This window comes from Coptis chinensis, chromosome 4 (assembly GCF_015680905.1).
Source record: "Coptis chinensis isolate HL-2020 chromosome 4, ASM1568090v1, whole genome shotgun sequence".
Taxonomy (NCBI): domain Eukaryota; kingdom Viridiplantae; phylum Streptophyta; class Magnoliopsida; order Ranunculales; family Ranunculaceae; genus Coptis; species Coptis chinensis.
Genome location: NC_141459.1, coordinates 39,218,231 through 39,232,110, shown reverse-complemented (window position 1 = coordinate 39,232,110; position 13,880 = coordinate 39,218,231). Strand labels below are relative to the sequence as shown.

The following is a 13,880-nucleotide window of genomic DNA, read 5'->3' as shown; positions in this document are numbered from 1 at the left end:
TTCTAATTAAATATTGAATTCATAGATTTAGTTTGTCTTAAATTTATAATTAGTTATTCATAATCTTAGTTCTACATTAGTTGTAATTTCAGTTTTAATTCATGTTGATTCTTAGACTATTAGTTTTATTCATTTAATCAAGTTTATTTTAATCAAGTTTATTTTAATCAAGTTTAGTTTAATTTAATTATGTCTTCCTATTATTGTTTATTGTCAATGAATCCAATGAAACTAGGTTAAAAACTCCATTAGAGGAGGTTAAAGAAGCCATGGGAGGATGATTGCTTGTTAGAATAGTTGTTATTTAGAATAGAATTTCAAGTTCATTATTATGAGTGTTTAGAGATAAACCTCATAATGATGAACTAGAGTTTAGAGCCACCATCAAAGAGATTTGTGGTGGAGCTAAACTCTCATGTTAGTGGAACCTTGATTCGAGAGAACTTGGTATTCACTAGGGATCAATATTCGATTCGATAACTAACTAATAGCCAATCGAATTGCATGGTGGAATTTCCCCCCCTCTATGTTCTTCCAATTCATTAAATTCACCTTTTAATTGCTTAGTTAAATTAGTTAAATTTATAATTAGTTTTAGTTTAAATAAATCAGAACACTACTCTTATTGTTCCCACCATTGTTTTCTTGTGTTTGATTAATTGAATTCACTTATGTCTTGCTAGTTTAAGAGTGGAATGATTCCGTACTCTATATATTGCATGAATATATATGTGAGAGTAGGAAATAAATAATTGATACTGTAAGCAGTAAGTTAGAGTAATCTAGTTGAGTTTTTACGGGGGTTTTTTTTTTTTTTTTTTTGCATGCAAGTAGGATGTTTTATTTATTGGTAAAAAAGAATACAACTCAGTCAAAATGGATTTACAACAGACTCTAAAAATCAAATCTGTAGTAAGTCCGGTGAGGACATTCTAGGGACCTAATGAAAGGGGGTCTATTGGGACTCCAATAGATCTCTCCTTTTTGCAAAGTTGAACCATGTTTTGCGGCCCGATTCCCCCCAAAGTTTGCTTCTCACGAGTGTATGTGAGATTTTCGGTCGGTAATCCTTGATGCTCTATACCACCGTGCTCTCACCACCATGGGACTTCTCCTTTTGGAATGCTAAAACAAGCGCCATAGAGTCACTCTCTATCCAGATTTTCTGCCATCCTTTTTCCACCACATTTGTTTTTATTTTGAATACCACCGCCAAACTTTCAGCCTCATAGTTTGTAGTGACCCCTAGACCTTGTACCAATGTACCCAGAACTTCAGCCGTATAGCTCCTAAAAATGACTCCCGCACCCCCATTTCCTGGATTTCCGATTGCCGAACCATCTGTGTTAGCCTTGACTACCCCTATATCAGGAGGGATCCAAGACACTTCCCTGATTTTACTCACTAGTCGCACTCTTCGGTTGATGTTCAGCTGGTGAAGAATCTGAAGATCGAAGGCAGAATTGCTCATCGTCCCCGATAGTAGGATGCCAGCTGCGCTTATCCCTTTGAGGACTTCACATTTTAGCCTTTGCTGGTTTAGCTTCCCATCATCCCAGAAAATGCTATTACGAGCTTTCCATAGTTGGACTATGATATGGATAGCTGCAACATTCCAGAGCTGCTTCCGTATCTGGCTGTGTCCTCTTCCTGCCTCCATGATTGCTTTTAAGGTGATGCCTGCGGGTTTTACTCCAAAGTAAGACGAAGCCCATTGCCATAGTGCCGTAGCCTCTTCACACTCCCAGAGCATATGCTTCACGCTTTCTGATTCCTTCCCACAAAGCCTACATCTCAAAGCAAGATGGACTCCTTTTCTTTGCACTCTGTCATCAGTTGGGACCACTCGATGAATCAGTTTCCAAGCTAGGCCAGCTTGTCTGGGGTGGATATGTCGAGCCCACACCCACTTATACCAGCTGATCTTGTTTTCTTTTTTTCTAATCACCTCGAACCCTTGTTTCACTGTGCACATCCCATCATGAGAGGGTTTCCAGATTTTGGTATCGTCGCTTCTCCGTTTGGGGTTGAGGTGATGGACATCGATGCCTGCTTTCAACAGCACTTCTTGGATAGGTGCTGCGATATGCCATTTGTTGTTGATGATGAGGTCTGAGACCTTTGCCGAGAAGTCTCTCCAGTTTATTCCCTGAACCACTTCTGCCACAGCTGATCCTGCCCAAGGTTCCAGCCACAAATTGATGCTTCTGCCCTGCCCCACAATCCATCCTAGGAAAGGCTTCATTTCCTTTAATGCCCATTTCAATCCCTGCCATACTGATGAATGCTTGTGGTATGTTAGGTAATTGCCATCTCTCATTGTGCATTTTTGCTTCATGAATCTGCTCCACTCTGTCTCCTCATGCAGAAAGCTCCAAGCTAACTTCATAAGGAGTGCTAGGTTCAGCTCCTTGAGCCTTCTAATGCCGAGTCCCCCTTCATCGAGCGGCTTACAGACCCTTTCCCATTTTAGAGTGACTGCCTTTCTCACCGTTGGATCCCCAGACCAGATGAAGTTTCTTATGGCGAGTTCACATTCCTTTATGCATTTATCTGGCCATTTATACACCGACATGTTATATACCGGAAGACTGCTTAATATTGACTGTGCCAGAACGACGCGCCCTTGGAAAGACAGCATCCTACCAGCCCATCCGCTAGCTCTCCTCCTAATTTTATCCACCAAAGCTTGTATTCTTGCATGAGTTACTCTGCCTTGGAAAATGGGTGCTCCAAGATATCTCTCTGGCAATTGGCCGAGCTGGAATTCAAACAGGGAGGCAACTCGATTCCTCTTGGATTCAGACATGGCGCCCAAGAAGAGCTTGCTCTTTGATGGATTAAAAACTGCCTCAATGAAAACGGTAAAGATAAAGCATCTCCTTAAGCAGTTTGAGGCCTCGTATGTCTCCGTTTGCAAAGATGAAAATATCATCGGCAAAGAGTATGTGCGTTGGGCTCGGGCAATTTCCAGCTACCGTCATATGCTTAATCTTCCCCATATGGAAGAGCCAGTTTATACCTCTGCTTAGTACATCTTCAGCTATGTCGAGCGGTAGGAGAGAGTGGATCACCTTGCCGCAATCCTCGACCCGACTCCAAAAAGCCACAAGGACCCCCATTTATCATAACAGATATCGCGACTTTTTAGCAGCGTATGGATCCATGAGCACCAAGTATTATTGAACCCAAATCGTGATAGTACTTCGAGGAGGAACTCCCAACTGAGCGAATCAAACGCTTGAGTAATATCCAGTTTCATTGCCAAATTCCCACCTCTTTTCTTTAGGTCCAGCTCATTCATCATCTCCGAGGCCAAAGCTATTCCCGTTGTGCCTGTTTTGCCTTTAATGAAAGCTAATTGTTCTCCGCTTATAAGGTGGTTTAGGATATGCTTAATTCTCAGAGAGAGGATTTTGGTGATGATCTTGAACAGGAAGTTGCTCAAACATATCGGCCTGAAGTGGTTAACTACCCTGGAGTTGTCTTTCTTCGGCACTAGGACGAGGAAGCTAGAATTCATACCTTGAGGGAGTGTGTTATCCCTAAAGAAGGAAATGATAGCATTACAGACGTCTTCTTCAATAATACTCCGCAGAAGAGTGATAAAACATCCCCTCGAAATCCATCGGGACACAGGGGCAATCAAGTAGCTTCCATGGCAAAAACCGCATCTTTGACTTCTACCATTGTGGGGATGGCTGTGAGAGAAGCATTTTCCTCGTCAGTAACCAGTTTGGGGATGAGATTTAGCAGGAAGGGACTGATGTTGACTTCTGAGTACTTATATTTTTCCTCGTATGCTTCCACAATGAATTTCTTAATTTCTGCATGTTGCGTCAGCTTGTTTCCCTGGTCATCCTGTATCTCCACAATTTGGGATTTAGCCATTATACGGGTTATCAGCGCCCATTATACCATATTTTTTAACAATAAACTAGGGTTCTGGCCTACCCCTAACCTGCATCAATTAATCCTCATATACATCTTTCCCTCCATATTGTCCTTTACAATAGTCTGCAACTTTTCAGACAAAGGAGGGGTGAAGATTATACAATAGTCATCTATCAACTCTGAATGGTCAGCCAAGGATGCCAAGTGATCCGCTACCCTATTGGTTTCCCTAAAAACATTTTTAAACTCTATGAACTCAAAAGACAAGCCCACTCTCTGAATGGATACTACCATATCTACCATCTGCCGCATGGTAGATTAAATTCAATTTAATTTTTCTATATTAATTGCAATATTATCTCACGAGTACAGTACAGTACTCGTATGCTACCAACTACAAAATTTTAAAAAATTAATTTTTCATTCTATACGGTGTCTAGAAAACTCAAAGAATTGGGGTTCTCTAATTAAAGAACGTGCACGCACAAACAATCTCCCTCAATTCTTAAGTGGCCTGGCTATTGGTTTGATACAAAAATACAAAAAAATTAATTAATATTACTTAAATTAGTAACCCCACCCACTACCAAAGCACGTTCCACAGGCCTGACATCCAGGCCCAACACAAAGCCTTAACCTAATTATTAAAACTCTTGAACTAATAAGGTTAATCTTTTTACAGGACTTCACAATCCACACCGTGAACATGGGCCAATACTCGTCAAGTAACACTAGACGTGCTTCAAGACCGTTGAAGTCGCTATTTATACTCGTAGCAAGGTGATAAGTGCTCAAAAAGTGCAATTTAACCCTCGATTATGCCTCTTGTTTAGCCATCTTAGTGGACTAATAGTGTTTGTAAGTTATGTTTTAAGATTCTACAGGTGAAAAAGAGAGTTTTGTAGAATATTAGAAAAAAATGGGTAAAACAGAGCAATACGGAGCATTAAGGATCACATAAGAAGCCTATGGACAATCATGGAAAAGGCCAAGGAATTGAAGCTATTAAAGATACGACTTGGACCTATTTTAAAGCCTATTTGGAAGCCCAAGGCCAAAGGATTCGTTGCCTGGACCAAAACCTGCAAAAGAGGAAAGAAAAATAGACCAAAGGTGGAAAAATAGAGTCTCGCGTTTGAGACGCGACTATCGTCGCGTCGGACGCCGACCCATGCATTTGGGGACGATAGATCGAAATGACGCATTGATTAAGTCTGGGATGCATGAATAGTGTGTCCAGACGCATTAATCGACACTGTAGCCAATTCCTTCTCAGTTTTGGAGATGAAGTTGGACTCTGAAAGAAGTCTATTTGTATTAGGAAACAAATGATGGTTTGGAATACTTCTAGAGCTCATTGTAACCCCTATAAATAGAGGACCTGAGTGCCTCATGTAAAGGGCCAATTCACTTATATTCTTGTCTCCAGAACTTGAGGCAGAGAGAGATTAATAATAAAAGATCGGTTTTAACTAGCTGAGTTTTAATAAATTAGTCTTTCTAGTCTTATGTTCTTCGACTCTTCTTCTTCTCGTTCTTCGTGTTCTTCCTTCTTTATGGAAGGCTAATCTTCTCCTTCAAGGGAGGAGATGAAGCCAGTGCTTAAGGTTTAATGATTCTTCTGGTTCATGATGTTCTTCAATCAGGTTAGTTTTTTATGTTTTTAGTTATTAGTTCCATTGCCCACACCAGGGGATGGAAGTATAGATTAAGGTTTTTATTTATTACAATTGAATATCATACTAGTTTAGGGTTTTATTTATTGCAATTGAATATTTGCTAGTAACATGCTTTTAATTATTGCAATTGAATATAATGCTAGAATAGAGTTTTATTTATTGTAATTGAATATTATACTATTATTCTCTACTTTTCTTCTAATTGTGTAGTGTTTTAGAGTAAGGGAAGTATTCCTTGTGTTTGCCTTAGATGGTGATTCATTGAATAGGTGCCCAAGCTCACATAAAAGGAAAGAAGATACTAGTAACATGAACATAGGAACAACCTTAAGTAGAATTAATTGTTTAACGATGTTTTACCCAAAAAGGCATCAACACTTGCTTGATTGCCCGATTGTAGTATACTTGGAGAACAACATGAAGCAAAAGGTCATTGAATCAAAAGCATTGGTGGATTTGAATCTCTTGAATCTATCTCTCTCATATTCTCTCCATATTTCTAATTCTTAGCTTTAGTATAAGTTTAGTTAGTTTAGTTTAGTTTAGCATTAGAATCTACTATATCTATAATCATAGTTTTTAATCCATCAAACCCCCTTTCCAGTCTTGTCCTTCATATAAACATACACTTAAAAGTGGAACGATACCCTACTCATCCTTTACTTATTGAGGGATAATTAGGTTTTGATACGCTTCTTTTTGTTCAACGACCATCATCTATCTACATTATCCATATACCATCTACACACACAAAAAAGAGGCGAGGTCACAAGGATGCTCCTGGTAACACTTCTTTACATCCTCGAATCTACTGTAAGAGGATTCTAATTTTAGTAATAATCAGGCTATTTTTGCATGCTCGTTAGGAATTGCCTATTAGACTTAAAACTTGCATGAGATTAAGATCTGGTACGCATAAACCTGCCATATTAGTTTCTAGTAGACGCAAGAATAATCGCATATCTAGAAATTCACATATCACCACACACACATCACCTACACCCACAAACACTACATCTGTAGCAATGGGTGAATAAATAGCAGAGAGACCCCTCTCTTATAGATACTACGGGAGATTTTAGAATCCCCCCCCAATATATTTAATCTGCTACCTGTTTTCCATGGGTTAGTGTAGGAACCGTTATTCAGAATGCAAATATTTCTACAAACCGCGAGAACCACGTGCAGCGAAATTAATGGGTTCTCACGATTTGGATAGAGAACATACCTTTTAGATCCGACTTTGATAACTCTGAGAATCCAAGCTTTATGAATCCGAATCAACAATTAACCTTTTGATCTTCTGTTGTATTTTTTTAGAACAGATTGGACGTTGTGTGGGCAACGATCTACCAATCCCCTTATTTCTCTCAACATCAGAAACGAATTCAGATATACTTTTCTTGTCTCTTTTTCAAAACAATGAATAGTGAATTTCGACCAAAGAGAAAGTATTCTATTTATAGGCTACAACAGGGACCATGAGGAGAAATTAGGGTTGGGCCTCTTGACGGGCTTGGGCTTCCCATCTTTGCCCCGAACACACGACCCAAGTCCGTCAACAAATGGCTTATTCCACTAAAGGCCATTGTTGCACTACCGCCCTAATCCCAAATTACGTGTAAGCATTTATGGGCTCCATATTATATGCTTGTTGATCTCCCCATGTTTAAGATATCGAATGTCCGTTGATTAAGTCAAGTTACTGACAACTACATTAATCAACTTCTTATGTCCTTGAGTAGAACCACTCAACCTCATTGTCATGTCGGAATAAATCCACCTGCAGGCTTTACATGACAATCTTTTTGAGCTCCTCAAGGGGACATCATCAACCCGACTTCTTGCGGGACACGGATTCCTTCTATAATCAACAGCACACCTTACATACAATATCATTACCCAATCCATCAAGTTTGTTGATTCACAAATGAATCTCACTCATTGATGATTTAAAGCAATGTACAATGCATGTAAGTGCCCGTTATTATATCCGGATTAGGAGGACAAACATCCATAATAACAGAGGCGTTTGTTCTCTTATATAGTCAGTATAAGGAGAAACAACCTCACTTGGTCCTGTTCAATACAAACAAAGTGTACTAGTGTAGTCCTATAGTCAAGATAGACTAATACCAGATTATACTACAACCGTACTAATGGTTTGTCCAAATCCATCTAGGTTGTGAACGATTACTTATACTTTATAAGGTACTGATGATATGATCTTCTGTGTGTTAACACCATATCATCTACAACATAAAGTATTAGACATATGCATATAACTAATAACATATATAATATGCATAACATTTTCCCATATGATTCTCATTCAAAAAATGAAGAATTAGAGTTAATACAAAAGTAATGCTTTTAGTATATAACCCTATCAGTTAGACCATGAGAAGCCTTATCAACACTTACGTAGGATACAACAAGTTCTTACTACATTTCATCATCCTAACGTAAGACCTGAACAAATAAAGCTCAGGGTGGTTTCCTTTCACCCTTGCTGACAAAGTGTCTACTTGGCTAACAACACAAAAGCCGAACTCTGTCGATACATGAGAAAAACTAGTTGAATTATTTATAGAACAATTTTACCTACCACAGAAGACTGATGAGATGCTACAACATATTCATTTTTTTCGTCAAAAGCCTCAAGAATCCTTTTATGAGGCTTCGAATCATTTCACTAATTTTCTAGTAGAATGTCCCCATCATAATCTTGGTAAAGACACACTAGTTCGTGCCTTCTTCAAAGGCCTATCCCAACACCATAAAGAAACTTTAGATATCATGAACGGAGGTAATTTCTTAAGTAAAGGAGCCACAAATGCTTATAACTTTGTAGATAATCAATCCAAGAAAAGTAACAACTGGGGAGGTAACGATTATTCCCGTTCTATTCCTTCTTCTACAGCTAAGGCAGCAGTATGTTTGAGGTTAAACTAGATCCTAAACTTCGAGCTTTAATTGAATCCTTCACTCATAAGGTAGATGCCCTTTTTGTAAATAAACAAGAAGCGAAACCCACTCCTGTCATGAATGTAAACTCTCCTCATTGTAATTTCTATTTTAGTCTTGAGCATTCCGATCATTATTGCCTTCTTGCCTATGAACAACCACCACCACAGCCAGAAGATGTCTACGATTTTAATATACCTAAAGCACCTTAGAGACAAAATCCCAATTTTAGTTGGCGTAATAATCACTATCAAGCTGTACCTCCAGGTTTTAATAATCAAAGTGTTAGGCCCAACAACAACTACAATCAATATCAACCAAGGCAAGGACAAGGACAATGTAATTATAATAATAATAGAAGTATCGTCCTGGTTAATAACAACGATCAAAATCCACCAATTAATAATCGATGTGAGATAGTTCCTGTTACACAACCTGTGGCCGCTCAACCTTCCCAACCAGATAGATTTGATGCATGCATGCAAGCTCAACTACAGATATTACTAGCCATCCAACAATCCATCTAACAGTTAGCCCAAGAAAAGGCCCAATTTTATTGTGCAACTTGTAGTAATGGGGACCAATTTTAGTGCGACTTGTAGTGATATTACTTAAGTTGCATTAGTGATCCGATACCCTTTCCTTAGTTTTTCTTTCCTGTTATAGTTAAAAATAGTTGGTAGAAAAAACTTATTCGTTGGTAGCTTCATGTTTATTTCCTCTTCTGGTAAAATCCTCCATTACAGATAGTGAGAGTTCAGAAGAGGAAGCACACAAGAATGGATCTTTATGAAATAGAAAATCCTGCTGGGAATAGAACCACAACCGCAAAGGCTCCCACTCAAGGGCCCTCATATGCGGAAATAGCAAAGCATGTAGTTCAACAACAGGTGGAACTGAATGAACTGCCAGAGCTCGATCAAATAGGAGATTACCCAGCAATTACAATCCCAGAGCAAGCATACGAAAGGGGTTTAAATTACTGCAAACACTGCTTAATTGGGCGTATCGATTTGTTCAAAGTGCTGATTGAAAAAGTTAAAGAGCTTGCAAAGGAGAAATGGAGCGTCTCTGGAAAATGGAGAATCACTCCGATTGGAAAGGGCTATCTTTTTATTCGATTATCCAGTGCTGAGGATCTAAACAGAATTTGGTCTCATGGGACTTGGCACTTTGGGAATGCACTTCTTAGATTAAGCCCCTGGAGCCCAAACTTTAATCCAGAAAGCCACAACCCCTCTCATGCCCTTGTCTGGATTCATCTGCCAGGGTTGGGTCAAGAGTTTTGGGAGAACGAATCATTGTTGTCCATAGCAAGAAGGGTTGGATATCCTATGTTCATTGATAAGAAAACCTTGAACAGGGAATATGGGTATTACGCCAACATCATGGTGGATGTGGATTTGTCAAAGCCAATACCTGATCAAATTTATGTGAGAACCAAGAAAGTCCAATTTTGGTAAACAGTGGAGGTGGGAAAACTTCCTAAAATGTGTAATCACTGCAAGTCAGTTGGACACCTTGTCACGAAATGCAGGAAGTTAAAAAGTGCTATATCTATGCAGAACAAGGATAAATAGGTGGTAGTAGACACTACTCCACCACCTCAAATGGAGGAAGGGGTCAACAAGAGAAAAAAAGAAAAGGAACAGAAACAACACTGGGGAAAGCAGTAAGCAATGGCAGCCTAAAATAGTAGTGGTACCTGGGTTGGTGGAGAAAAATAGTTTTGGTGTTCTTGCAGAAGAGGAGGATGCAGATGGGGATGAAACAGAAACAAGCACATATGAGATTGTCGAAGTAATAGTTTTGGATGATCAAAGGCTAGAACCAATTGTGGAGAGCACCAGTGAGAAAAATGATAACACAGAGGAGGAAGTGGACTATGTAGATGCAGAACAAGGGGGAGAGGCCCCTGCAAAGGACTTAACAAAAGAAGAATACCAGATGGCAGCCCATGAGATAACACAATGTCAAGGACATATAATAGTACATGAGAATATTACTACACAAGGCCAACAGGTGGAACAAGTAAACCGACAAGGCAAAGATGACTTTGGGGAACCAGAAATGGTACTTCAAATGCTGGTACAAAGAGATAAGAAACAAAAGTACAAGAAAAAATCAAACATAGTGATTCATCTCAAAAGGCTAGATAGGCTGATGAGACAGATGAGCAAGCATAAACAAGGCCAAAGGAAGCACCTCCTTACAGTGGATACAAGCCTCAGTGGCAATTACAAAGTACAACACCACCGACGGCACCAGGGCCAAAGTTGGTGCTGGGCCCTAAAATAAGTGATTTATCACTTAACTGAATAAAGGTGAAACAATTTCTCAATGAGGTGCCTATACTGGAACATCAGAGGAATTGGAAACCACAAGTCCCAACAAAGGTTAGCTAAGCTAGTAGAGAAGGAGAAACCCGACTTCACAGGCATTGCTGAGCCTAAGATATCTCCGAATGACATCCCATTTGGTTACCTACAATCAATGGGAATGAGCACTACATTTCATTTCAATAAAAACAACAATAAAGTTCCAAATCTATGGCTTCTATGGGGAAAGGAACTGCCCTCACCAGCAATGATCCACTGCTCATGCCAACAACTAATAGGCGTGCACTCTGGGAGGAATTGTCTATTTTGAACTCTCTCAGTAGACCTTGGCTTGTAGTGGGAGACTTTAATGCTTATCTTAGCATTATAGAAAAGAAAGGAGGATTAAGACCAACTAACACTACCATGGAGGACTTTAGGAATGCAATCCACTCGAATCTACTTATGCAAGCACCTGAAATTGGGTATAGATTTACTTGGTGGAATAAACAGGTAGGGAGGTTTAAGATTTTGGGGAAACTTGATAGAGCTTTCTCTAACGCAGAGTGGGCTAACAACCATGCAGGTTGGAACTACAAAGTGGGGCTCGGGATTTTCTTAGACCACTCGCCTCTCATAGGAGGAGTTAAGACTGTACCAAGGCCACATGATGTTCCTTTCCGATTATTTAATATGTGGGCTTTGCATCCAGATTTCATGAAGGTAGTGGTAGACAGTTGGAATGTAGAAATGGAAGGAAACTCAATATTTGTTCTCATGCAAAAATTGAAGCTTCTCAAAGGGAAACTAAAGCAGTGGAACAGAATGGTGTTTGGTAACATCAAATACAAGTTGGAAGATGAAACCAGGAAACTCGAGCAACTGCAAAGCTTGTTTGAGCAAGATGGAGATAATGGAAGGATTACACTGTAAGTGATGGAACAGGAGTTAATAGTAGAAGAACTTTTATAGCAAGAACAGAGTTTATGGAAACAAAAGTCAAAAACTCACTGGGATGAAGATATGGATAGAAGCACTAAGTTCTTTCATGCTATAGTAAATCTGAAAAAGAGTAAAAGTGTGATTAGTGAAATGAGAAACAATGAGGGAATCATGATACGAAATTAGAAGGACATTGGAGACTACATGGTGAATCACTATAAAGAAAAATTTAGCAATGTGGTACATGATCCGGATGAGGAACTGATAAGTATGATGCCAGAAATGCTTGAGGAGGATGATAATAATATGTTATGTTAGATGCCAGATAAAGAAGAGATAAGGAAAGTAGTGTTTGGACTTAAAAAAAGACAGCTCTTCGGGACTAGATGGATTTAATGACTTCTTCTTCTAGCATTGTTGGGCTATTATGGGACATGATTTGACTAGAGCTTCCTAGTTCTGGTATAGAAAGAGAAGGAATCACAACAACTCAACAAATATAGGCCGATATGCCTATTAAATTTTGCCTTCAAAGTCATCACCAAAATCATGGCCACGAGGTTGGGGCCCATTGCAGAGAGGATAGTCTCAAAGGAACAGTATGGGTTCATTGCGCACAGGAATTCACAGCAAGCAATTGCTCTAGCATCAGACATTGTCAATGATGTCAAGATAACTCGACATGGGGGTAGCTTTGGAATAAAGCTTGACATATCTCAAGCTTTTGACACCATAGATTGGTAGTTTCTCTGGGTGGTTATGAGAAGACTTGGGTTTGGGAATAGATGGATTCAATGGGTGCAAGTAGCTATTTCAAGTAACTCTATGTCTATCATGTTGAATGGGGGGCCAATTGGTTTCTTTGAAGCACAAAGAGGGCTGAGGTAAGGGGATTCGTTGTCTCCTCTTCTTTTTGCACTAGTAAATGATTGTTTTAGTAGAGGCATACATAACTTGGTAAAGGAAAGAAAGTTGAAGCACATGATACTAAACTCAAAATATTCTAGCCCTTCTTACCTCATGTTAGTTGATGACTTATTCTTTTTTTGTAATGCCAATCTGAGAGGTATTAAAAATCTTGTTAAGCTTCTTGACAGGTATCAGGCAGCCTCAGGACAATTCTTTAACAAAGAAAAGTGTAAGATATTTCTGAGCCCTATGACAGAAAGAAAGAAGACTAAGCTCATTGAAATTCTAAATATGAAAGGGGGAGAATTACCGGAGAAATATCTAGGAGTGCCACTCTTTATGGGAAAGCCTACCAAAGCAGTTTTGGCTCCACTAGTGGATAAAATAAGGAAGAAAGCTGCAGGATGGGCTGGACACATGCTCTCATTCCAAGGAAGGGTGGTGTTGGCAAATCTTGTACTTAATATCATCCCAGTGCATAATATGGCGATTTATAAGTGGTCACAGTCTGTCATAAATGAAGGGGAGGTAATCATCAAGAATTTTATATGGACTGGGGATCCATCAACCAAGAAAGCTACCACAGTTTCATGGTAAAAGACTTGCAAACGACCGGAGGAAGGAGGGCAGGGGCTCAAGAAGCTAAAGGATATCAATTTGGTAATGCTTATGAAGTTGGCATGGGAACTTTTAAATGTGGACTGGGATTGGTCAAATTTTATGAAGGCTAAGTACACCAACAGAGTCGAAGGTTGGTCGGAGTACAAAACTTCCACAGTTTGGATAGGAATCAAATGGGCACTCAAAGAAATGAACCGCACCAAGGATATGTCATAGGTAAGGGAAACTCCATAAACATTTGGAGGGACAACTGGTCCTTAACAAAACCAATCTATGACCACTTCAAGGCAGAAAGAAAAGAGGTTAGTAGGCTCAAAGACAAGTTAGAAAGCTGCATACAAGGTAACCAAAGGACTTTTAACAACTCAATGTTACAAATCCTAGAAAGAGTAGGCATTGACACCGACACACTGTAGCAACCAAGGCCATCAATAGAAGACAAACGAGTATGGATTTCATCCCCTACGGGAAACTTCATAGTGGCTGGGGCTTATGAAAGATTTCAGAAGCAAATCACAAAAGCAAGTATGGGCAAAATTTCTATGGAGCT

General features: G+C 39.4%; 2 protein-coding genes across 2 annotated transcripts; both read left to right on the top strand.

The window, feature by feature from the left end:
• Positions 1–11,089: 11,089 nt before the first annotated feature.
• Positions 11,090–11,791, top strand: LOC147503450 (uncharacterized). The gene has a single exon (XM_086604846.1). The coding sequence runs from the start codon at positions 11,090–11,092 to the stop codon at positions 11,789–11,791; it is 702 nt and encodes a 233-aa protein (XP_086460972.1).
• A 558-nt stretch (positions 11,792–12,349) lies between these two features.
• On the top strand, positions 12,350–13,306 carry LOC147503449 (uncharacterized). The gene is made up of 2 exons (XM_086604845.1): positions 12,350–12,540; positions 12,898–13,306. Exons 1-2 carry the CDS (start codon positions 12,350–12,352, stop codon positions 13,304–13,306), a joined length of 600 nt encoding a protein of 199 aa, XP_086460971.1.
• Positions 13,307–13,880: the final 574 nt, after the last annotated feature.